Source organism: Salvia splendens, chromosome 11, assembly GCF_004379255.2.
Source record: "Salvia splendens isolate huo1 chromosome 11, SspV2, whole genome shotgun sequence".
NCBI lineage: Eukaryota > Viridiplantae > Streptophyta > Magnoliopsida > Lamiales > Lamiaceae > Salvia > Salvia splendens.
The window spans coordinates 32,515,343-32,543,118 of NC_056042.1; the positions used below are offsets into that span (position 1 = coordinate 32,515,343).

The window sequence follows — 27,776 nt, forward strand, 5'->3', positions numbered from 1 at the left end:
AATTTCTACACATCCAACACAAATATGATTGGAAGTAATCAAACCAAAGCAAATAAATTACCAGTGTATGAGTAGTATAAGGAGTATTATTTACAAATTAGTCGAGGGATCTGTACAATAATTACACAAATATACACAGAAATGCCAACATCAGCCTGAAATTGGATAAGATTCTACTTGTCCAAGAAAGCTAAATTATTTACAATTGACTCCACTAAATAGTCGATGAGAGAGCATTTATGTGGTTTTCTTCATCTTCACACCTTATTACCAGAAAGGACACCACCTGAAGCAGGAAACATTTTGTTGGATACAAATACCAAAAGAAAACTTACAATACATAAATTTTTTAAAAAAAAGAATTTGATTAATCTGGAACAAACGTCAATTATATAACCGGAAACGTACCCCACATAGTTTTGGCACAAATTTTCATGCGACATTGCTTGAAGAATAAGCTTCTGGACTTGCAATTTGACGGATAATCCATGGTCAGCCTCATGAGTGTCGCCAGAAATCAAGGTACTGTGCTCGAGGGAATGTTGGATGGAGCTCGATGGTAGGGAAGAGAAATCCCTTCCGGTAAGTTTGTTGCTCATCCTTGCCATGACAACTACCGCTCTCTCATTCAGAACCTCATTAGCGTCACCCAATTGGTTTACAGCCTATAAAGCAATTTGGTTTAACATCTGGGCTTGTGAGCATGGCTAACAAGCAGGAAAGATGAAGACTATCAAAGCATACCTGGAGGAGCTCCCTCTCTCGAACGCCCCGCTGTGGTTGAAGCATCTCTCTATTGGCGACCGACTCCTCTCCGTTGACAGCAGGTTGGGTATGTGTACTTGCGAGGGTAGACATTTGAGGGACTTCATTGAAGTTGAAGAGACGCCAGTTTATCAGGGGATCGTGCACAAATGCCTGGACACAACAAATATTATATTATCTCAGAGGATAAATGGATTTAAAAAAATGCCAACTATAAGCAGATCATATAGAGATCTGTCTCAAACACAGCTATAAGTTACGTCTAGCAATAAAGTTGACAGACGGCAAGAACTTTTTTTTTACTAAAGGCACCATGAAACAGTGGGTTTTTACCTCCATCATTGCCATAACACTATCTTTGTGAGTCCGCAAAACCTGCATGACACTTTCACAAGTGGAGCGGAAGTTTCCTTCAATACCACTGACCTCCATTGCTTTAACAAGCATTCTAGTTAGCCGAAAAGGAACCTATACCAGCCAATATGTATTAATTTAGACAAATGCCAAAACTTCCTCATTTACAAAGAATAGAAAGAACAAAAACCGATGGAACAGATTACCAACCTTTTCTGGGAACTTTTCTCGGTTCATTGAAGCTTCAAAACAATCCCCAAAGTCGATGTGCAGTATCTTTCCACTGCCAACAATATCTTCTCTAAATAAACTAAGAAGATTTAACTATTGACAATCATGTATTTGTTATATATTTTTACCTGAATCGATGCAGCATTAGGTTGCTTGGATGCCGATCTCCCAAGCCAAGCAAGTAACCAACCTGGAAAAGATGGGAGTAATATTTAAAGCTTCAAAATGTGCATAAGGCTTGAGAATTGCACACAATGAAAATCCAGTAAGCTTGACTTCATAAAAATTGTTGGGCGAAAAATTATATTCCCTCCATTTCCTAAAAATAGGAACCTTTAAAATGGCATGAGTTTCAATACAAAATTGGTAAGGTAAGAGAGAGATAGAAAAAAAGTGTGTTAGTGGAAAATGGGTCCCACCTCATATAGAGAAATAAGTTTCCTAAAATGGAAAGTTTCTATTTACAGGAATCGGACAAAAATGGAAAGAAATTCTATTTTTAGTAAAGGAGGGAGTATTTTCTTGTGGACAGTAACTCTCCAACATCTTAATACTATATCACTATTACAATTAATTCCACATTTTTAGACCAAAATGAATATTTGACATTGAAATCGATCAGAAGTAATTGATTGACATTCCCAGAGAACATTGAGAGCACTTCAAACTTTATTTTCATTGAATGAGCCAGACAATATCTCACACCAAGTTTCAGGGTTGTCAGGAAAAGATGATTGAAGACTAGGAATGTGTGTATTTAACGCAAATACATACATAGTATGTGTATAGGGAGAAAATCAAGTGACAATAGGCCTTTTACATAGAAATGAAAATACATGCAAGTACACCTTAAATCCATGCATGTATAGTTCATTGTGTGTGTACACAATGGACTACACACACAATGGACTATACATGTAGTATTTGTAATGTCATACAATGGAACTTAAATTATGATATATTGAAATCTTTAGAGCACAACAACTCTACTTTTAATATTTCTTTTAGTTAAAAGAGACATTAGAGTAAAGCTGGCATGAAATACCACTCCGCAAGCGAGGAAAGAGGCATACCATATTCGGTAAAACAATATATCAGCACATATTTTGAAACAATCCAGAAACTTATGCAGCTGATTTTGTAATAGTAGAAAATTATTGACAAAATAATTACTAGGCAGTCAACAATTTAGAAGGGGGATAAACACAGTACCATACTCATCACAGCTAAGCTTCTTGTATAGTTGGTCCTCCTGTCCAACCAGACTTCTGAAGTGCGACTCTTTAGCCAGAGCACCTGCCATTTCAAGAAGCAAATATAGCCATGCAGGAAAGAAACTAATAAGTCAATCCATGAGCAGTACATACCCTCGAAAGGTCATTGCCTTCTGTATTCTGCAGTGCATAGTCAAACACCTCAACCTTTGCTATGAGAGGTAAATGGTCATAATCTGGAGCAAAACTAAGCATCAACTTATGCTCCTGATTCAACGTGATCTACAAAACCAGAAATAATCGCCATAACCACCAGAAAATGCCACTATCATATAAATAAGATAATTTTTAAGCTGCGTGAAAGGAGGAAAAGGCCAAACCTTTCTAGCATCTCTGTACTCACGAATGAGTTGGTGCAAGGTATCACAATTTGGCTTCCATCCTATGAGACCGCTGTTTGGGGATAGTGGAATGACTGAATATCTTTGAATAGAGAGATCCTTCTCAGCAGTTTTTCTAGAATTGCCCAGCAGAGTATTTACCAAACCAAATAGCTGATGGAGAACGCTACAATGTTAGTTGTTTAAAATGGAAAAGGCAATGGATTATTCTGGTAAAAGATGCAAATTTTATAGCATGACACTGTGATATCAGAAAAAGAACCACTAGTTGAGTGGAACAAAAAGTATACAAGTATTAACAACACCTGCATGACACGCTCGTCTTGGCGTAAATCTTCATGCCCCTTCAACAAGAAAGCATGTTCTTCCCCATCACTTCCATGGATTGTCAACTTTCGAGGTCGTTGTTTGGACGTGATGACAACAAGCTGGGGTGCAAATGATGCAATTGTCACCACAGGTGAATCTGGGAAACAAATTATGACTTCAATAGAATCTATAGTAATCAGTATATATTCTACACGGGTGAGTGGATGCATGTTGTGGGGGGTGGGGGTGAGGATTGATCTTGACAAATAGTTCAACAATACCAGCTATATAGGTTCCAGGCACAGCTAGTTTCAGATCACGACATTCCAATAGCTCTGGCGAGACAGACTAGTTTAGCCAAAAAGAAAATAAAATCATTTAGCAATTACTTCCAACCAAAAATTGAACACCAGTTAGAAATTTTGTTTCTAACACAAACTAAACACCAGTTAAAAAGCTCTTCTTGCCTGCAAGTCCAGAGTGGTCAAAGTTTGAAGCTGCTTATCTATACGCCGAAACACATGGTAATACAGATCCCAAGCCTGATGAGATATAAAACTTAGAATCAGCCGGTAGTGTAATAAAGCACACATCAATCCAATAGAGGTGGAAACATGACTACATTCTTTCACAAATCATACCTGAGTTAAGTCTGCATCATTTCCAGTTCTTCTGTATCTCATGCAGCACTCATAGGCCTCCAGAAGTTCATGCCGGTATGCCTGAAAAGAAAGTCTTCAATTAACAAAACAACAATGAAACTAGAATGATTGAAAAAAAAGTATGAAGGTCAATTTTCTTTCATTCAATTATTTTCAACGGAAGAGAGGATCGTTTCACATAACAAAGAGGAACACGTACAAAATGAAATGAAATGAAAACCAAAGAGCAAATAACCATCTTATTAAATGTTTATGAAACTTTAAAATTATATACTCATAATATTAGAAACAAGTTGCAATGTGAAAAGGGGCACTACCTGAATGAAGGCTTTCTCTTTAATAGTGGAATTATTCCTTGCTGCACCTTCCTCAAGCATTTGGTGCAATGGCTCTAAAACATTCAACATTCCTTCAATATTATGTTCACCGAAGTATAAGCGGCTTGCCTCTTCCAAAGCCTCATGCCACATCTCATGCCAAAGTATTGCAACTCGGATCAACTCCGTGGACACAAGTTGGGCCTGTTAATTCAAGAAGTAATGTCGGATAAAAGAGGAAAGCAGTCACCAGAGAATAATCACTACAACATTTCTATTTTACCTCATCCACTAGTATACCACTATGTTGTCGAACTTTATCAACCACTTCTTGTGCTGCCTCTCTCCTTAAATTGCTAATAGATTTACATGCCACGAGAAGAGGGTACATAAGAGCCTGCATAATAGAATTAAATTAAAATATGTTCCCTTATTGAAGAGATTGAGAAAAGGATAATCAAACTGTATTCATTACACTAGTCAAGTAGTTCATATTTGTTCTTAGAGAGCCCAATATCGAAGATCAAACTTTGTCTTACAACACCAACTTGGTGATTTCATTCCTAGTTCTGATTTATTTAAACCAGCCATCCTTCCTACTTTATTAGCACTCATTCCAGTCGTAATGTTCTAGCTTCATCACAAACAAACACAAGTTTAGATAATTCTAGAGATCTGGGAAGAGGGTGTTCAGGTAATTATTAGATTCTTGGTTAGCTAGCAAGTGGAGGTGAACCTTAAAAGATATTTGAAAATTTTCCTTTATATACTCAAGTCAGGACAAGGTGTATTTTCTCGATGTCAGATTATGAACCTCTGGGGCAGATTTAAAGATTGACCGCACTTCTCTGAATTCCAATTGTTTTTTGTTACACTCTTTGTTTGACTATGCAGGAAAAGCAGTGATGCTAATGAAATAAACAATCCGTTTTTTCCTTAACTCTAATGGAAAACTACCATTGGAGAAATAACAATGTTGTAGAAATACAAAATATTGACACCATATATTTGCAATCAAACATAGCTGAAAAGCTTATTATCTTCCTGTGAGGAGACTGAAAGAACTTGTGCCACATGAACAAATTACCCTAAGAAATATTAAGAGCATAAAGTAGTCATTTTGACCAAAACTAAAGATTGATGCTATTTTCTGTTTGCAAATGAATATACAAGTCATCTTTCAAAACAAACCTGTGGATGACTCTGGCCAATTCGCACCAATAGCGATTGTATCAGTTCCCTTACGGCATGGTTGTTGGAATGTATTCTAGCAATTATCTGAGGCAAAACAACCAGCCATGTGTTTATACTAACAAGGGAAAAGCCTCTCTGCAATGCCATCTGAACTTCAGTTGTAGATCCATGGTTGAACCATAAAGTCAGGAGACGAAGGATATCCTGAAATTTCAGAACCACAACGATAATCAATAGAGTTAGGACGACATGCCGATATATAACAAAATTGTAATATCAGAACATACAATAGAGAAAGTCAAGGAAACATCTCAAAATTAAGACTTAGTATCTGACTGATGATAGCAACTTTTTGAAAAATAAAGTACGTACTTAAAAGCACACTAATAGACGTAAGCAAATTACAACCAAGAAAAATAACATTAAGAAGAAATATCAAAAAAACCAGAACATGAATGCTCAAATCCCATTTCAAGAAATTTACTTAAAAGGATGCAGTAGACCTGGGATATAACTACCCATAGTATCACATGACAAATATTTACCCAAAATAATAATACCTGTAAACTATCATCCACTCCCTTAGCATGAGCCGCACAAGCTATTGAGTGAAAATATCCAGTGACAGCAGCAACGACAAACTGTGAAGCAATACTAGGGAAACTCCTCAAAGTGTAATGAGACATAACTGCTGTATTAAAAAGAGCCCATTTATGCCAAGCCTTGGCCCATTTAGTAGCACAATGAGTCGCATGTCGGAATGCACCAAGGATTTCTGGAAGCAGAAACAACCAATCATCAATCAAATTAGCCAACAATATTCCCTCAAAGGAGCATACAGATGAACTTGCACAACAACAAAAAAACACAGTAATCTTGCCTGGTATAGAGTCGTCATCCAGAACAGGGGAAAGTGCCCATTGCCAAGTTCCTAATTTAAGATAAACTCGTGCAATGAGAGACACACTTGAGCAACCAGGTATGCCAGGCTGTGTGGTTGGTTGAACATTGGTTCTTGAAAGGTCCGATGCCAAATCCTATAGAATAGGAATTGCGAGAACAGCAATATATCAAATCATTTCATTACCATTGACAGTGACAGAACAATGATGATGTGCATAAATAATATGAACCTTTAGTCTGCAAAAGGCATCCTTCCGTTTATGTTCATCCCCGATTGACCATTGATATTCCAAATAAGCTAGAATAACTTGTGGGTCCCCATGATATCTTACAGTTTCAGGAGTCGTTTCAGGATCGAACTACATTTCCATCAAAGAGAGAAATCAAGTTACATATCAGTTATATAATAGCATATACATGTCAAATATCAATATTCATCACAAACCTGTAAGAGTTTTGTTAATGTTGATCTAGCCTGACTGATTCTGCCACTTTTACGGCAAAGTGATGCAAATTTTATCCATGTCTCTGCATCTTCTGTAGGTGGCAGAACAAGTGACCTGACAGCCAAAAGTGCTTGCCAAACCTGTCAATTTAAAGTTACAGTCACACCATAGCTAATTATATAACTATAGTACAGACTGCAGAGTAAGGAATGCTAGATGCAAGTGGAAGCCTGGAATAAAGGAATCATCCAGGAAACATCACTAGAATCATAATTACAATAAATGGTCATCTCTCATGGAGTCGTGGAATACATCACAGACCCTCAAATATAAATTTTGAGACGACACAATTGAGCAAATAGCTGCAGAAAATAGAAATAAATCCATGGAAACACTTGTCTCAGATAGCTCAAGGTTTGATTGTTAGGACTACGGACTACCTAGATGAAAACAGTAGCACAATTTTGCAAAATTTACAAATCGTCACATGACACCCAATCTGGAAAGAAAAAGGTTAAAAATAACTACAATTGTATGGTTCCGGAAACTTCTAATTACTTTCCAAATTGACTAATTGAGATAGAAGAAAAGTAACGCATCAGCTTACCTCAACATTTCTTTTTGCGCCCTTTATGCGTTCATTCCACATATTGCGGATAAGAACCCTCCGTCCTTCAGCTACCGTGTTTCCAACAGTAAGAAGGGTGCAGTAATCCATAACCTATTACAAGAGGTGTGTCATCAGATATCTCATTAGCATTCTATTGATTCAACAGTTCAAATGCAAGCTATTCAGTGAAGGCCGCAATCAAAGTAATGGCACAAAAGCATGTACCTCCTCTAATTCTGACAGTTGCTGAATGCGAACCATGTTGCTGTAAGCACGTTCATAGCTTTCGACGACCTAGTAAGTGGAAATCGATATAATTTCGTATAAGTAAAGCATAAACTTGGAAGGTCGAAATCTATGTGTATTTGAGAATACATTTATAGATTTACTAAAATATCAAAGAAATTGTGAAAATGAAGCACAGCAAAATAATGGACACATCTAATAGAATCAGCAGAGCCAATGAGCAGTAAGATCACAAAAAGGGTCATCTTATACCAAAGTCGAAGAGTATTTTCCCTGATACCATGACTAAGTGCAAATACATTGGCGGTGTTTGGTAACCAAGATTACATTGGTACGAGATTAATTTTATCATGGGGGCACCAAGACTCATAATGCAAGACATATGCTACATGGCACTGTCCACGAGATGAACACTCCCTTAGTAGATAATCAATCTTAGACCCCAAGATAAGTGAACTACACAACTTATTATTATCCTTCAAAGAGCAGAAGATCAAATTTGGATCTGCAGTAGCTATAGGGACATTTAAATGAGAAGGGATATGTAAGAAAGTCCTCTCATACAACATTTAAGAAGTAGAGAATTGCTCAATATATGGAAATACTTGTATCAGTTTATACATGTAATACCAAAGAAATGAAGAAAACTAACCAATGCAGCAACTTCTGTGGCCAAGCATTTCCTTGCTCTTTCAACATATTCACGTGCTTCATCATACTAATACGTAAAAGAAGAACAAGCAATGTCAGCCAAGAAATACAAAACAACTGAAAGAAACAAAAACTAAGGGTTACCTTCCCACGACGAACTAACAATACAGCTCTAAAAAAAGTTCCGTTGCTACTCCCATCCCCAGTAGCAGCAGTATTACCCAAGACCCGAAGCTTGGTTTCATCTCCATCATCCAATCGAGAAACATATTCTGCCATTTGATCCCACTCACCCATGTTCCACGCAGAAATAGCAGCCTAGACTAATAGGTAATATGCTTAGTAACAGCTGAAGTGGGGTCAAAGGTTAATTCCTTACTAGCACATCACAACAAACACTGTTTTCAAGAATTTAATAATGGCATTATAAAAATAGAAGCAATGTATTATTTTTCATTAACTATCTGACAGCAGGAAGTTCTTGTTTTATTTGGATCTCAAATAGATTTGAAGTCATGGTTGGAAAGAATGAAGCTGATTTTCCGTCCAGGTTCACATCTGAGATAACAACAGGAAGAACACAGTGACATCATGGAGTAGATCCTCCAAAGACCCAAAAGAACATAGAAAACAGACCGTTGGTGCCATTTCCAGTCGAGCAGCTGGCTCAGCAGGTGTCCAGTACTCCTTGCAGAGATTGTTGAGTTCTTCCCACCGTGCAAGTGCAGCAAGGCATCTCATTCGCCCTTATAGCCAACAAAGAATAAATCTTAGTTCAAGGAACTAAGGCTTGCTGGTTCCACAAATATGACTTCGTTTTGCATTACAAGTTACAACCAACTAAAAAGGCGTGTCCCGAGCAACCATGGGTTTAAAAGCGATGAGAGGAAAGTAGGCATTAACAGCGCAAGGCTAGGTTAGGGAAACCAAAAGAAAGGGGCTGGTGGAAGGAGCACTATGGAGGATTCTAGAAGCTGTAGTCGCCTAGTAGGAAACAAAATGCTCATGCTTTCTCTTCCATACTAGTACAGTTGTTAAGGAAGCACATCAGTTGAGCTCTAATGAAAATGGCCTTGAAAACAGAGACTTGATTTACCTTAAAAACGAGGAAATTTAACCAATAAAAGGCATCTGGAGGGCCATAAGACAGAATATTAATCATTGAATTATCAGATAAAAGGACTTAATTATGGCCATTTTGGAAATGTCAATCGTATCGTTTTTCTCAATACTATGTTTACCAAGTAAAGGTCAATATAATAAACTACATATTCTGATGCAACTTTTCTTATCCCATGGATTTCAACAGGAAACCAGTTGTACATACTTACAAGTTTGCCACTGAAATTGAACTAGCATACATATCCAGCTAATACTCAATTTTATATAGATATACGCACCTAGTGTTGCATCCAAAACCAGATGTGGAGTTGATGCTTGAGTGGCTTTTACAGTGTAAGCTTTTAGAGCATCATCCCATCGTTGAAGTTTCTCATACCTGTAAAAAGCAACTTCACTTCAGTAAATTAAATACCAAATGCTATATACCAGATGCGGGGAAATTGCACCATACCAATGTTTCAATTTAGTACAAAATGTTTTAAGTTAGCATAAATCATACAAAATGTTTAATTAGAGTTTCAAGTTTATACATTCCATTACATTTTGTTTAACACCGTTAGTTTTATCATTTATGCATTGGTGAATTGGAAAAAGAAATTAGGGATTTACAACACTTGATTACTTTGAAGAAGAAATTAAGAACGCCTATCACTCTGAAGAAGAAGAGACCGACACCAGTGAGCCATTCTAGAAGATCATCCCTTCCTCCATATGAAAAGCTAATCTAATTGACCAAAAAGATCTACTGCAAAATTTGTTTTTTACTTAGAAATTTTGGTGGGCTTAATCACTCTTCAAGAGACCTTGTAATTCATGGACAACATTGATAACTTGGTACCAAGAATTTTCATTCACTCAATGAATGAGATGAATTTTTCAGTTATTATTGCAGAAGCCGTGGAACTAATAGCTGGTACTACTGTTAATCAGAGTTTGCATCACAAGTTTAACTTGATGTTGAGTGTGTCTGTCAGCATAGTAGTAAAACAATAAAATATGTTGAAGTACATGGAAACAAAGTGTGTATGGCTGTAGAGTTTGATGTTGAGTAAGACACCGGAATGAAGAAAATATGTACTACTCCACTTTGAATTGTTTGAACAATCTGCTGTCATTGAAACTAACGGTGTTGAACAAAATATAATGGAATGTATAAACTTGAAACTCTAATAAAACATTTTGTATGATTTATCTTAACTTAAAATATTTTGTACTAAATTGAAACATTGGTAAAACATTTTGTATGTATGGTGAACAAGGAGGCCTTACAAGTCATCAATAACAATAAATGGATCTTGGAAGTTGTTAGATATTAAACTTACCATGACTCCTTCAGTTGCACACCCAGATTTTGTTGAGCATATGTCAATATTCCAACTGCCGCCTGAGCACAAGAATACAAATTCATACTTGACAAATAATCAAGAGATATGAAATTCCATATGAAAATGCAGTCACCTCATGTTGGTGCAATTGATTATTTATATGGATAAGGGCCTCAACTACAGCAACAGGATTACCATCCATCCTATTTGAGCAAGCACCTTCAAATTCCATCTCCTTATAGTGCAGAGCCTTTGCAAATGCACGACACTGAAATACAGAAGTTATTATTGATTCCAACAATTGGTTTCAGTGACAAGCCATGCAACTGCTGCTGCTGTTAGAAAATCTTACCTTTTCTGCAAGGGCGCCCAATAGCCGTATATCAATAGGAAGGGGTCTCTCATCATGTTCCATAAACTCAGCCTAGAAAATTAAAGAAAAATTTATCAGCACAGTGATGGTACAAGTGTACAGTATACCAAATAGGGTACAGATATATAGATGATAGAACCCAATTAATGTTTCAAACAGAAATTCTAAGATAATCCGAAGAGAGTTAGTTTTAGTTGTTGATGTAGTCACTAGATTTACCAGACATGATCATTAAGAAATTTCAACTTTCCACTAATCTTGTGCCAAGGCCACCATTAAATGTTAACTATTTACAGCTACAGTTATGAAACTAGTCGCTGAATAGAACTAATTGTTCGTGCATACCAAGTTCAAAAGTGTAGCAAGAATTTCAGGAGGTATATTTGGAGATGAAAATGCCATTTCCAAGCTCCGTACTAGCTGTCTTCGACAAGCCTCATTCAGCTGAGTCCAGCAGCTGACAAAACCAGCAGCAAACAATTCCCTTCCAACAAAAGGCTGCAAAAATGGACAGAGTTGGATTACTTTTAATTGAATCAAAGCATTCGTTCTTTAGTCTACAGTGAGTGTTTTCCTAAAGCAAGAGCTTGCCAGCTACAATACGAAGGAAATAATGAAAGTGACCTGAAGCTGGGCAAGCTTGGCACACGTTCTCAAAGCTGGTGAAGGCGATTCCTTCAGTAGTTCGATACTAAAATGCCTCATCCACTCCGCCCAGTCTTCTTTTGTACTGCGTTGAGAAGCCTCACCAGCAGCACGTAATCGAGATTCGTTAACCTATGAAAAATACAAAAGGCTACTTAGTTAGAAAGCTACATGTTAAATGTTAAATAACAGCAATAAGAAAAATTTGCACAGCATAACTTCAGATACACCAAATCATTTATCTTCTATATTCACAAGTATTTGAAAATGAGAGAAAACCACTATATTCATAAACATAAAAGAATTTCCATGCATTTATCCGAAAAATGCAGTACTAAGTGTGCCACCAATAACTAGTGCAGCACCAACCGGGCAAGTTCATATCTTTCTATCATATATTTAAAGGCAACATCACAGTTAACCTCAAAACCCAACAGCCAGAATGGAGATCATTTACCAACTAAGGATAAGAGCTACTGTTGGTCTGTGGTCACTTAGTTTATTCAGTTATTTCAGAATCAGCCCAACGACATTATACAAGCACTATAGCAGTAATTCAGATGTCCTTCAATGCTACTATAAAGCCAGCTCAACTTGCAGAATTGGCATACAGTCATACTACCAATTAACTCCCACAAAAGTACTGACTTTTTAGAACTCACAAATAATATCAATGTCAACTTAAAATCTATCACTTCAGAGAAAAGGTTTATGTACCTGATGAGGTTTTTGTGGATCAGTCCTTCCTTCTTCCTCCGTATCACTTAGTGGGTCACTGATAACTTCACCAGGGAACCGACGATTTTGTTTCTGAGAAGCAGCGTTGCCAAGAACCAATGGTTCCCTTCGCTGCAAGCGACCTTCAATTTCTTCAAAATCCTTATGCTGGCAAAGAAAACAAAATTAATTATACAAAACAAGATGATCACCTTGACTAACAAAACATAAACCTAAACAGGATAAATTGGTTTTGATGTACCCGCATTCGATGCTTGACCAAAAGTTTACGGATAGAAGGAATGAAGATAGCGAAGTCTTCTCCAAGAGCCTGAGCTAGACAACAAAGTGCATCAACAGCATCTTTTCTAAGCTCGTCACTTTTCCTGCAAAAGAATGCCTCACTTAGAGATAGGAAAGGAAAGCAAAAATCACCCTGATACAAAGAACTAGCAAATAGTTTTTAAGACAAATACTAGTATGATATAAGAGCTAGAGGAAGTCTACAGGCATATAAGATAGCAGAACATGTATCTGTCACCAAACACATCCAAGTATGCAACGATACCATTTCTTCAGCTCTTAGATTTTAAAGTTACTTAGTCACCTACATCAAAATTCCAAACTTCCTCTTCCTTTTAAGAAGCATAACATTCATTTAGGAGGTCCTTGGTATGATGGAATGAAAAAGGGAATCGATTGGTGAATCCTACCTTTGTTCCATTCATTTAGCTTGGTATTACTCTTTCCCATTCCTATTTCCTACTAGATTAGGCATAACTATTCCTTCTCAACCCATGGAATTCATTCTATCATACCAAGAACCTCCTTAATTATTGACTAAGGACTTGTCATTTTCAAAACAAAATAAAGAAAAAAAAATTAAGTAGCTACCTCCAGTACAATTTTACAAGCACATTCATCAAGTCATGTTAAATAAAAGAGAGGAACAAACAATTTCATCTCGTCCTGAATAAATAATGACTTAACTTTTTTGCATTTTCTAACCATAACATCTAGCTATCATATACAGCATGTCCCACTACCCTTCAAGATTGTTAACCCAAAAATGCCAGCAGTGGAGCACAAAAGATTCAGGGGGGGTTTCAAAAAGGTAGTATATCAATCCAAGATTACATGCATGGATCACCAAAATGCTGTGGCAAGAAATTATGAAGATACATGATTCATTAGGCAATCTTTGTCCAGGAATTAATAACATATCCACGTGTATAAATATAAATAAAATAAATAAATAAATCTAAAAAATGACAGAAGAAACATATTCATGCTAAAAAATCAGATCTCCAGCCATCTTTCCAGTCAAGTGTTTGATGAGTTTTAGTTTCAACAGTTTTAAGAAAATGAGATGGAAATCAGACCCATCCAAGACGAGCTTCAAGTGATGCACAAGAGCTGATATGTGACCCGTGACCTGGTTAAGAGAAGGAAGAAAGAAAGATGAATTATAATTCAACCATAACCCGAATCTCACTTGAGCTAAAAACAAGATAGATCCAACTTCAACCTGCACGCGAGGAATCAACCTAATTAGACTTCTGATAGCAGCACACCGCACTTCTACTGAAGCATTGGCTTTAAAAATTCGAATTAGAGCCGGAAGTAGTAGATGCATATGCTCATCCAAGGTTCCTGAAAAGTTCCAGCCAAAGATTCAATATTTATAAGATGTAAATTAGTTTTGTGCAGAATATTCCATAGGGAAGATACTAACCACCAAAAACTTCAAGAGTGCGAAGAATATCAATGGCATAAGTATAGTCTTTAAACCTCTCGGCATCACTTAGGACTTGAATACATGATGGAAGAATTAAAGGAAGATGTGTCCTAAATTCATCATTGAGAGCCAAACAAAGTTGCTCCAGCAAATGGAGAATCTAAAACAAAAGCCAAACACATAACAATCAAATAACATTTCGCAATTGTATACATTAGCAATATAACTCAGTTGTTTTTACCGGAGATCCATGAACTGGTCTGTTAGAAGCAGGAAGAGCGAATGATGATGACCATAATTCTGATACTAGAGAGAACAAATCTGGCAGATATTTACGAATATGCTGCAAAAGGAGAATTAGATTCTTAGAACATAAGGAATCTCATGATAATAGGCAAATAATAGAAGAGACATGCACAATACTGGGTACCTGCCGAACTATAGAAACCAGAGTTCCAAGTTTCCATATAATATACTCCTTCAGAAAATCATCACAAGTACGAACAGTATGGAGGAGATCGGGTAGAACCTGATAGGAAAGTTACATTTACAAAAATATAGAATATGAAGAGAAATGAAAAGAGAATGAATTCAAGCAGAACCTACAAAATAATAGTTCTATGTACAGACTTCAATACATATTATAAAGGAACCATGGATACAATAGGCCCCTATTAGAAACAGAAAAATTGTTAATGATAATTCATGTGAAGTACAAGATGGAAGGAAAATTATATTAAAAAAATTCACAAGGCAAGAAAGGGGACGAGGGAGGAATAAAATCACAATCTAGATAACAGAACAAAAGGCATGTTTGTAAGCACAAGTTAAAAGAAGGCTAAAAGAAGGTATAAGTGGAATCATATCAATATATTTTTTTTAATAAGCATTAAGCAATCAAATTCCATTAACAGGAAGAAAACATAATCATGCATATAAGAGAATAGATGTCCACACAGTCATGTAAACATACAATAGTAATTTCCCAAGCATTCGCTGAATAATGTGGTGCATATATAGGATAATCCTCTACCAAAAGATCTATATAACAGTTAACTTAACCAAAATTCATTTGGCTAATTAAAGATTCATATTGTTTCTATTTCAGGAGTTATCACTAGTTCTTGCCATGTCGCTCATGCAATTCAGAAAGAACATTCAGAACGCTCCCTCCATCCCTCCGACCAAAAAGGAAATTAAGACATCTTCATTGGGATAGAGGGAGTATATCTTAAGATGCTTCAAGAAAATATCTGTTTTGAATGACCTCCATTCCAAAGCAAATGTGATATCAAGAATGAGTCCTCAGAGAGGTGCATATGCAAGTAACAGATCACTGACTGCAAAACACGAGGGATGAATAAGCAAGAGTTTTACTAAAAAGCACAGTCAACTTACCTTGGGTAAATAAGGAACACAGCCAAGACCCATTGACTAACCTCGCAAAACAAACAAAACAACTCATAATGCAGAAAAAAACAAAGTGGTTGCAATAAAGCAGCAAACAGTAACGGAAGAAGAAGATTTCCAGGAAATGTTGGTTCAAAAAAAAACAGAGGCAGTGATAATGATAGGAGAAGTAGAAAAAGGCCTCCCATATATCCATAATAATTAAACTAACCTTGAATATGAATATAAGGGATCCGACCACCTTTTGGTGGTAACTAGAAAGTGAAGGATCTCTAAAAATTCGCATGAGGGAACTAATAGCAACCTGAACCAGATCCACATTAAAGGAAATGAAAAAAGATCAGCTTATAATTTATAACTAATTTTAATGCTGAAGAACATGACTTTCAAATTCAAGTTCTCACAGTGGAATAATAATCTTCTGATGTAGCAAAAGATGGCCATAAATCCATAGGTAGTTCATCCATAGATCTAATATGCTGACCAGGATCACCAGCTGCACGAACAACTTCACCATGCGACCCTGGTAAGCTTAGTTGGCTTCGCTTATGTGCGTGCGGATCTAAAGCACCCATTATCCCAAGAACCTAGAAAAGATATAAATACACACGGAATAAAACTGATCGTTCTCCATAATAAACAAAATCTTATTAACATGATAGAAACACCAACCTTTAAAACTCCACGTCTCGTAGACCAAGCTAGCTCACCATTGAGTAGTTTCAGAAGCAACCCAAGTAACTGTGGATACTCATTATATGGAGTTATAACATAACTGCAAAATCATCTAAATCATGTTAGATAGACCTCAAAGTGGTGAAAACTACACTCAGTTATGAGTGAGTGATCTCATGAATAATACTTGATTCAGTTAAAAGTCATAGAAGGGAAATTCATCACAGACCAACATACAAATAATACAAATAAAAAATAAATCATACCCTGTGCTTTGTACCACTTGACCGAGAGTGGTGACAGCCACTTCACGTTTCATGGCGGCAGCACCATCTAATAAGGCTTCAACAATCAAAGGCATAAGTTCTGGAATGTATTGTCTCATTGCAAAACCACCCTGAACACATGGATGGGATGTAATAACAGTTAGTCAGCTATACAAATGAAGTAATTAGTACATTGTTCATCAAGCATGCAACAAAGATACAAGTGACAAGCCAAACAAGACAAACTGGAACTGTAGTTCTAGCTGCAAGCATTAAACAAACTCAACAGTACAGCTGAATGTTTCAGATGCAATGGCTTCATCTAAAGATCTGGCTCCTACAACTTCTTAAAAAATGAGGTTAAGATTGTTGTGTACCTTTTACAAGTTCCAAAAAGGGTAAAATAAAACCATGTCTCTTTATACAAGCTTAAGGAACCACATTTGATATGTAGCATAAACAAGTTGCATAGACTAAAATGAAATTATATTAACACAGGACTTGAGTAAGATCTTGCCTAATACTATTAGCAAGCACCTAGATTGTGATCAATCCAAGAACATGAAACATGAAATTGAATTTATAAGTGTGCATAACAAAGTCAGGAAAGCCTATAAACTACCCATCTATTCCCTCCTATGTTAGTATTTGACCCTGTCAACAGTCCTTCAAGTGGGATAAGAATCATTACTTCAATTCACAGTTTTGTTCCTTCTGTAAACATATTAAGGTAGCGTGTTGAGGTGCTCAAATTCATTAAGCTACTCTCTGACATATAAGTTGAAAAATGCCATGCAGTACCCTTTAGCTGTTGGCATTGAATCATTGAACCATAAGAATACTAAATTATGATTTTTTTCACATTCACTATTTCTTTAATTTTTTAGACTCAAGAACTAGAACAGCTATGAATCATATGATATCGAGCTCAAATTTTAGTTTTTGGAGTGAAATAATTTAACTGAATAATGGCTGTAGTTGCACTCAGATAAAAATATTAGTTTATGTTATTTCACATTCACTTTTACGAAAGGGATGTGAATATATTATCCACAGTTCCACACAATACATACAAAGTAATTATCAGCCTAGAAAAAACATTAATCCATCACAAATAGATGCAAGCTACTTTTGTGAGTCAATCTCAACCGGCTCATATTTAAGAAACTCAAATCCTTCAAGTAAAGAGGCTGATATTGTATATACAAGCAAAAATTAAAGAGAATACCCACCACTCTAGCAAGATCTCCAACAGTTACCAGGACTCCGCTTATAATGCCATTATTAGCATTCACCCCAGTTCCCTCATTGAGTTTCGCAATAAGGGCCTAAAATTCCAAAGAAATTATAAAAAAAACAGAAGCAAATCAATCATCAAACTGAATGGGACATAGTAGATATCTAACCTTGTGAACTGGAGCAATATATGGGAGTATTAATCTCTCACAGTTGCGAATTAAACACCCCAACAATTTTGCACTTTCTTCTCTACATTTGCTATCAGCACTGATAACAGCAGTAGCCTTATTAATGGCATGTGGTAAATAAATTAAGGAGAAAGGTAATCGGTACAACAGAAGTAAAGTTCAACTGGATCAGCAAGTAAACATAGAAGAGGTTATACTAAACATAAAAAAGTGTTCAACAATACCTTTGTTTTAGATAGGTTAATAGTTGGATAAGATGGCGACGGAGTGCTGGAAGAACATATGCAGGATTTTTCTCAGACAGCCTTCCAGCCACTGAAATTGCAAATTCCCGAACTTCATAATCCTAACATAAAGTTAAGATGGAGCATGTCAAGAAGTTGACTAGAAAGACCAGAAATAGATGTAGATGCTCATTTAGACATCTTCTCAACCCAAAATGCTAAATATTCCTGCTTCAGCTATGTTAAATCTTCACTTATCAGAACTTTTAAACAGGATGACTATGTTGCGGTCCTCAGTCCTCTCACTTGGAAAAAAGGTGCTCAATATGTGTGAGATCTAAATTTCAAGTAAAAGTCTGGAAGATTCCTAGCATGGTGACTTGCCATAAAAAGAAAATAAGTAACCAAACAGTTGATTAATCATTCAGATTTATCCAAAGTTAATTAAACATCTAATCTACTAAAGGTTCTATAAACACCCTTTTACTGAAACATGAACCAATCCTCAAGAAGCTCATTTCACATCTAAAGCATAATTGATAAATCATCCAGAGAGAGTACTCAAAGTTTTGTAAAAATTTCAAGTGGCTCATGCCTACTTGAAAGTTACATAGGAAAACTCCACCAGCTTGAGAGATGCCACCTTACAAGGAGATATCTAACTCTTCAAATCATTAGATAAATACCTCATCATTCAAAGCAGCAAACACTGCAGTCAAACAATCAGCCTGTGCAAGAAAATCATCAAATTCTCCACCCTCGTGCAGAGAGGAAAATATAGATCGCCTAACACTGACATCAGCATCAGCAACTGCTGCAATCAGAAGCTTTTCCACAATCTGCACTAGAAAATAGCATTAAAATCATATGAGAATACATGGCTGTGGTTTAATACAGCTCCCAATACACGGGACTAGAAGTCTAGAATATGTAATTTACTCGAGATGAAAATATGAATGGCCGTGTTTTCTGCTAATATGTTGATTCAGCATGGTTAAAAAAGCTGGGTTGCAAAGATTTGTTATTAAGAGTTCGTGATCAATACCAAAATAGAAAATGCGAGGGGCAGCATATTCCACGGACATGAATATTTAGTTCTGTAAGTTTAAAAGAGGCAAAAAGAATATATAGAGTTGTGCACATGCAAATTTATGTAATGAAATTATGATAAATTTGGACAGGATCAAACCTCCTCAACAAGGCGGCGCCTCTTTCCACTGGCACGGCTTGTCCTACTAGAACTAAACTGGGCAGCGGAGATACCAGACAAAGAATTTGCCATTAATTTGCAACAACATAAAGCAGCATCTTTCCGTGTACCTCCATCCTCATCTTCCAAGTATACCACAACAGATTCTCTTGCAAACTCAAGAAGATCGTGGCCCTAAAACAATAGCAGATCCATGTTAAGGCCATAAGGGGAAAAGCAAGAACCAGGCAGATTAAGACCAACCCAATTACTTATCAATCTAATTGAGAGAGAGTTTGTAAAGCAAGTACAACAAGAAACACTCAGAGAACAAGAAAAACACAGCAGGTGAAAGAAGAAACAACCTTAAAATTTAATCGGGCAAGAGTTCGTAAAGCAAGTACGACAACAAACACTCAGAGAACAAGAAAAGCACAGTAGGTGAAAGATGAGACGACCTTAAAATTAAACCGCGCAAGAGTTTGTAAGGCAAGTTGAACAAGAGAGGAACCATTGGGTTCTGATACTTGTAAAGTAGCTGCTGAGCTACTGGTCCGACTAAGAGCAACAGAAGTCCTTGGCTGAACTTGTTGGTGTCGAGAAAGAACTCCAGAAATGCACTCAAGTAAGCGTACTTGAAGGGTTGGAAGCAAAGATGGAATACTGCAATATAAGAAAACTCATTTCAGATCTCCTGATTTACTAAAAGAGAAGACCAAGCACAACAGAAGACGTCTTGCTAGACCTGCCAGTTATGTTCTCAAGGGCTTCCACTAGGGTGGAAGACAACCCAACCGAAAACATCGCATCCAAGAGACTACGTACATGAGGCTCCATAGAAGGCCCCATGGATTTTGCAATATTTCCAACACATGCCAAAGCCTCCATGGACGGTCTCCCTCTGCGAGGAGCAATCTATAGAAAAATGCCATGTTAAATTGTCTATGCTTGATATGCTTCATAGATACAGGGAATGCAACTCCAATAGAACTTTTAAGATACTTAAAGGCCTAACTCATACCGCATCACGTAAGTGAGATGTTATTGTCGGCAAATAATTGATGAGTTCCCCATCCAACGCACCAGCCATTTCTCCGAGGGCAATAAACCCACTAGCAGCTTCTGCAGGGATTTTGAGGACATGAAGAATATGCTTCATGCAAATCTGTTAAAAATAAAAGTATAAGCCAGACTAATCAACTACAAAATGGCTTGAACATAGTTTTTTGAGGCAAAATAACAGACCGTCAGATAGTTGGTTACAAAACGATCACGTAGGAAATGAGCAATTCTTGGAAGCAAAGAAGTTATGCTTAGACGAACAAGCCGATCCCGATGCTCTAAATATCTAAGAACAATTTCAGCCACTTCTCTGTATCTGGACATCATAAACTCGCCAGTATTTCTGCCAATTGGAAACAAAATGACTGAGGTATTTCTATTTAATTCCAACCAAGCACCCACAGTAAAAGTAACTTCTTTAATTTTACCTTAGTCAAGTACTCACTATTCACTAAGAAAAGTCCTATTCACTAAGCAAAGTCAAATAATTATCGCCATAAATGTTTATGAACATATCCAAATGCACATGTAATTTGTTTTCCCGGTCAATATATTTCCATGAGAAAATACAGTGCCTACCAACTACAATGGCATCCACAACACTGTATAAAATATGAGGTCACATTCCTATGAACAGAAAGACATTAGGCACCTAGATGCTATGTTACTTATGTATAAAAATTTAGCTAAAACACAAAGTACAAAATAAAAACTTAAATTAGAGCAAATAACCCTTAGAATAAATTAACGATATAAGTATTATAATTTACAAACCAACTGGCATTTCCCACTGACAAAAGGACATACAACTTGATTGTTCAAATGAGAATGAAGAAATTTAAATTACTGTAAAATATTTAAGCATGTGGTGCATAACCAATTAAATGACCAAACAATTCAAATCTAACAAGATGTGTCAACATTTAAATCTAACAAAACATGAACACAAAAGCGAAACAAACATAAAAAGCAATTTAGTATGATTAGAAGTTTATCATATACATTGATTTAGATTATATGTGAAAAAATGCATGTTCTTTTTACTTTTTTAGCAGGACCAAACTGAAAACTTCTTTAATTTATATATCTAGCATAGACGGACTAGGTCGCATGCATATAATTTAAGTTGATACACTATCATGTACTATAATACAGGCTTGTTTGATGCAAATTATACAATATAGTGTATATAAATAATATGTTATATGTATTAACTGGAAGTCCATGATACTAAAAATATTTGATAATAATAATAATAATAATAATAATAATAATAATAATAATAATAATAATAATAATAATAATAATAATAATAATAATAATAATAATAATAATAATAATAATAATAATAATAATAATAATAATAATAATAATATAATAATAATAATAATAATAATAATATAATAATAATAATATAATAATAATAATAATAATAAATAATAATAATAATAATAATAATAATAATAATAATAATAATATAATAATAATAATAATAATAATAATAATAATAATAATAATAATAATAATAATAATAATAATATAATAATAATAATATAATATAATATAATAATAATAATAATAATAATAATAATATAATAATAATAATAATAATAATAATAATAATATAATAATATATAATTAATAATAATAATAATAATAATAATAATAATAATAATATATAATAATAATAATAATAATAATAATAATAATAATAATATAATAATAATAATAATAATAATATAATAATAATAATAATAATAATAATAATAATAATAATAATAATAATAATAATAATAATAATAATAATAATAATAATAATATAATAATAATAATAATAATAATAATAATAATAATAATAATAATAATAATAATAATAATAATAATAATAATAATAATAATAAATAATAATAATAATAATAATAATAATAATAATAATAATAATAATAATAATAATATAATAATAATAATAATAATAATAATAATAAAATAATAATAATAATAATATAATATAATATATATAATAATAATATAATAATAATAATAATAATAATAATAATAATAATAATAATCTAATAATAATAATATAATAATATAATAATAATAATAATAATTAATAATAATAATATATTAATAATAATAATAATAATTAATAATAAAAAATAATAATAATACTTCTGCTCTACCATGATATGCGTACTTGTGTATTTTTTACACAGAAATAATTGCACTACTTTCGTAATACTTGAACAGCATTACAATCATTAGATTATGCAATCAATATGACAGTGTCCCTATTTGGTAATTAAGCCCTGGCCAGTTATGGAAAATTCATCCTTTCTATTTTTACATGGTTTCTACTTTTATAGAGATTTGGGGATTATAAAAGTTGTAATGTAATCAGTATACAAGGATTCCATGTTTAAGTGAGCTTGAAATCATGTAGAGACATGGGGAAGTGAACAAAACTGAAGGCCAGCCCAAATGGAAGAACAGCGTCAAGAAAAATAAACATGAAATGCTGTAGATGTTTAGAAAGCTAGAGAAAGCAACATTACAGCCACAAGAAATTTCAATCTATATAGTGAGATTAATAGGGCAAGAGAGAGATTAGCATATGTGATTACAAGAATTAGAAATACAATATTAAGGAGTTTGGGGAAGACAAACTTCAAAGAAACGATAACAACAGAAAAAAGTATATGAAGATCGCAGGCCATGATGAAGCACAAACATGGCAAGAAGCAAGGAAATTCAAGCATTCACAAGACATAAAGGCACACACCTAGCTTCGGCAAACAACAAACTCATCATCTTTACCTACCTCAGCAGTTCCCCAACTGCAAGCAGAGAGCCATGTATGCTATGTATAGGGGCATTTCTTCCCAATCCATCTTGTGTAGCCTCAAACATACGATAATACCTGCCATTAGATTATTGAGCAAATGACAGTACCAACATAAAATCAGCTGAAAGCAATCAACAAGCAAAAAAGCAAATAAAAACCTAAGAAACCAACGTATCTTTTCTTAGCGGAAGCTCTGTGTAAAAAGAGACAGTTTTCAAAACATGCATCATAATGTGAACGTGAGAAGCCCATAAATTAGATAGACTAACAAATTTTTACAGAGTCGCCAACAGAAGCAATTTGCCGGTATAAGTCTGGAGTTGGTCACACATTATTTCATTATTATCACTTTGCATGCCCTCGGTCGCTTATTTCTTTATAAATTATTATCTTAGTCAACACTTTCATCAATCAAGCCACATAACGGTTCCATAATGTCCATACAATGGGTTTGAATTAACAAAATATGCTTTCACATTGAGTCAAGAATCAAACTGAGCCTCATAATGTGCTGTTCTACTTATCCTTCTATAAGAAAGCTATATATAAATCTTACAGAGCACAGGATTAAAGGAAGGTCATGTTACTGCAACCACGTATCATTAGACTGTTCATGTTTCAATGACTTTGTTGACAAATTTTCACAAATAAACCCATTCACGATAGCAGAAAAAATCAACAAAGTGCAGGAGGCAGTTTTGTAAGATAGAATCAGACAACAAAATATGCTCATATTTCACTTTATACACAGATTTCATGTCAACGTGATTAGCGAATTATAAAAATTCAATTTAGCATGGGAGAATGTGCAAAATAGAAAACCAAAATTACAAAATCAAAAATTGCATCACAATAAGCAGTTGCACATAGCCTAACACCTATGGTATCACATAGCATTACACGAATAGCACAATTACCATTGGACTCGCCATCGTGTCTCACGCTTCTCAATGACACGAAGGCAAGCACGCAATGCTTCTACGGCACGCTCTCGAACATCCAGTTTTGGATCCCTTAGAGCAACCCATATGGCATCAACAAACTCCGGAACATGCACATTGAACACTGTTGAAGCATTCTCAGCCATTTCCTATGAGAACAATTGCAAACTTTTAATATGTCTGAAGGCATAAAGTGAAAAACAACTTTAATGAGAAAAACTTCATGAAGAATGAGCTACTAGACAAATAAAAGAGCATGTTCAAAAATTGTGATTGCTAAACTACTGCGTGCATTTTCATTCTTCCCAAAAACAATAGCAATACTGACGGTCAAATGCAGGGAGGCAATTTTAACATGGCAATATGGCATAATGCCATGACATGACAGGCTTTTTGTGATCATGTTATTATTGTGTCTGCAAGCTGCATGACAGGGCACACTTATTCTGTCGTGTTGTGTTGTTATCATATCGACACAATAATAAATTATAAATATTATGTAATTTGTAACTTTAAAGGGTTTGATAATGGTCTTATCCTATAATATACTGCTAATATTGTGTTTTGTCGTGTCATTTGGTATATAGTACCCCCCCCCCCCCGTCCATGAAAAATAGTCATATTTTAGCATTTTGGGATGACTCCCCGTTGTTATGTTTTCTCCAATTTGCTCCCTAATGTTCCCAAAAATAGGACAGCTCACCCATTTCACTAACAAACAGCTTTACTCGGTTAACAAAAAACTGTTTTTTCTTGCATCAAATTTTTCTTCCCCTCCATGTCAACTCACACCAGAAACACCATATCTTCTTTCCAATCTCGATGCATTGCTCCTCTCTAATTCATCACGATTTCTCCCTAACATTGAAACCGTTGCAGCAGCAGTGCTGCCTTCCTCTCAAGCCGACAGCAGCGACCTCCATCCCTACCGTCAGCTTCACCAAGTGACGCAACCGTTTTCACCCTCAACTGATTGAGTTGGATGTACCTGTGTTAGTCGGAGAGGTTGAATGCGTTGAGGTTGCAGGCCTCAAATTTGGTGGCCCTCTGTTCTAGTTCTGGCAGAAGTGTCAGTAAGGTTTCCTCTCCCCGTTGGATGAGTCTCCGAGCGACCGCCCCATGCATCTTCAACTCTTCTTCTATCAAGATTCAAGAATGCGACATTGCAATTGACCTCCACCATCAGTTCTCCCAGTCGTTGAGCCTCTCTCACCGCCACATTCATTTCCTCAGTCTCACCACATGGCATATGCTACATACTCTCAGCCTCAACCCTCAAGTTATTTTATTCAACGATTCGGCCCTCCTAGGAATAAGTTTTTTATTCAACATCTCCGACCAAACCTCACAGCATTTAACATCTCAACAAACACATGAATAAGGACAAAAATGAAATCTAGATTTTTTATAAAAAAACTATTTTTAGATTTTAGCTAACAAAGTTATATTGTCTGTTAGTGAAATGAGTGATCTTGACAATAAGGAATTAAGGAGTAATTTGGTTTTCATCGTAAACATTATGGGTGTATCTTCTACTTGGACCTTTTTGTCTAGTTTACGACACAAAGCCATATATTAATATTATAATGCATACATCTCCAATTCCTATCCATGTTCTTTCTTCCCAAGCTCACAAAAGCAAATGCAATTTATTCCTTTGGGGAGATAGGTGGATTCCGCAAAAATATCCACACAATCATAGTAAAAGTTGTAAGCATCAACACATTGGTAACTTGGTTAATCAACAATCAATAGGATCAGGAGGTGGGACGTACTTTTAAAATTAAAACAGCAGCAAAACGGCGATATTCGACTCTATCACCACGAAGCCAATCCAGTGCAATTCTAACCTGAGAAATAAAGCAGCAATAAAAGGTTACAAAGAATCTGGGGTATTGTGCCACTGATAGCAGAAAAAACTGAACATACCAGCCTTTCCACTTCATCAGCTGTCATTGCTCCACCAGCTCTTGCCAAGTGGCCCAGAACTTTACTAGCAATAACTAAAGTTTCAGGTTCACGTTTTGCCTCAAACGCAGTTCGCATGTAATTTGCAATTTTCCCCACTTTGACTGCATTCTCCCCGATTTCCACATCTATTAGCTCGTCAATGGCCCTCAAAGCACCCAAATTTTCAGCAACATCATTGCTGTCTAAAAGTCCAGTAAGACGATCATACAGCTGATCCATAAAACGTGAAAATGCTTCACCACTGAGATCACGAGCTTGCTCTTCGACATATCTTCTCAGCGCAGGAGCAGCTCCATCCTAATAAACACTCCATTCATCAAGATGTACAATCGAATTTACCAATTTGCAAGTAGTAAAAACTAAAAAGACAAATTAAAAAATTTAATATGCATTAAAGTAAAATCAGCAACCAGCTTCTGCGATCTGTAGAATTCACACCTTAGCTCTAGCTACTTTCAAACATGACAGTGAGTAGATTTTTCATACCTTGGGATTGCCGCGGACGGAAAGGTCAGCAAGCACTCGGTTAAGAGCGTCAAGGTTGTTAGCTCCGGTGGCAGCCGCTGGACCAATGTAGCGAATTGACTGTGCTGTCGTTGCGAGCGCCATCCTAAATATGCCTGTGCAAGCAAGCAAGCTCCAACAGCAAAAATCTCAAAACCCTAACCCCAGTCTCGAGTGCATTGGAGTACGCTGCTGCAGATATGCGTCCAATTTGCGATTATTTACTGCGAGTGAGGTCTGCAACCAAAATCACTCTCTACAGCTCGGCAGCGAACGGAATCCTGAGAGAAAACTAACGAAAATCCTGTATCTGTGTCACAATCAGGCTTTCGAGATTGAAGATCAAGTGGATACAGGAAGTGATTTGGTTAGCGATAAACTCTGGAGCGAGAAAGCAGGTAGCAGCCTTCTTCAATGGATTCTCTCTCTAACCACAGCCAAAACCCCCCTCCTCTGGCAGGATTCCGACTCCCCTATGCTAATATTTCTCGTTTATGTTGCTTATTATTTGCGGAAATTCCTACTTTCTCACAAAGATCTTATTTCTTTGTTTGGAGGTGTCTAGCATATCATTGATTTAATAATCCTTTTATTTTGTTTTGGCAAGTTTTAATAATAGTATAGACCCTATTACCAGAGTCCTGAATAATATTAGAGAAAATATTATTAATAAACAAAACCAAATTAATTTTATAAAACAAGAAATTAATTCTATTAATATTGAAGCCCAATTGGAAAATCCGAAGCTTAAAGAAAAAATTAAATTAATAGAAAATAATTTTACTGAACAAATTTGTAATGAACATCCTAATGCTTTTTGGGATAGGAAAAAACATATTGTTAACCTTGATTATGAAGATGATTTTGATGATTCTAGAATCCCTACTAAAGCTAGACCAGGTCAAATGAATAAAGAGTATCTGGATCTTTGTAAAAAAGAAGTCAAAAGTCTTGAAGAAAAGGGTCTCATACAACCCTCTAAATCCCCTTGGTCCTGCACAGCTTTCTATGTTAATAAGCAAGCTGAGCAAGAAAGAGG

General features: G+C 35.5%; 1 protein-coding gene across 1 annotated transcript; it reads right to left on the bottom strand.

Annotated features, from left to right (window-relative positions):
* Window positions 1–28: 28 nt before the first annotated feature.
* LOC121756213 (serine/threonine-protein kinase TOR-like) lies at window positions 29–27,279 on the bottom strand. The gene is made up of 57 exons (XM_042151704.1): window positions 26,720–27,279; window positions 26,192–26,530; window positions 26,038–26,112; window positions 24,239–24,411; window positions 23,298–23,396; window positions 20,660–20,819; window positions 20,436–20,579; window positions 20,160–20,329; window positions 19,873–20,077; window positions 19,415–19,609; window positions 18,912–19,064; window positions 18,226–18,347; window positions 17,981–18,080; window positions 17,807–17,902; window positions 16,575–16,705; window positions 16,306–16,408; window positions 16,038–16,220; window positions 15,845–15,937; window positions 15,622–15,657; window positions 14,654–14,752; window positions 14,465–14,566; window positions 14,221–14,383; window positions 14,014–14,138; window positions 13,868–13,920; window positions 12,748–12,871; window positions 12,486–12,653; window positions 11,748–11,900; window positions 11,469–11,621; window positions 11,103–11,174; window positions 10,884–11,018; window positions 10,748–10,809; window positions 9,704–9,801; window positions 8,940–9,049; window positions 8,448–8,621; window positions 8,305–8,370; window positions 7,632–7,700; window positions 7,404–7,517; window positions 6,796–6,936; window positions 6,581–6,709; window positions 6,328–6,484; window positions 6,008–6,222; window positions 5,445–5,651; window positions 4,537–4,650; window positions 4,254–4,457; window positions 3,916–3,996; window positions 3,742–3,816; window positions 3,556–3,622; window positions 3,271–3,431; window positions 2,945–3,118; window positions 2,718–2,846; window positions 2,563–2,646; window positions 1,479–1,540; window positions 1,330–1,402; window positions 1,099–1,233; window positions 745–918; window positions 409–665; window positions 29–286 (listed from the first exon to the last, which is right to left on the bottom strand). Exons 1-57 carry the CDS (start codon window positions 26,840–26,842, stop codon window positions 268–270), a joined length of 7,398 nt encoding a protein of 2,465 aa, XP_042007638.1. The 5' UTR covers window positions 26,843–27,279; the 3' UTR covers window positions 29–267.
* Window positions 27,280–27,776: the final 497 nt, after the last annotated feature.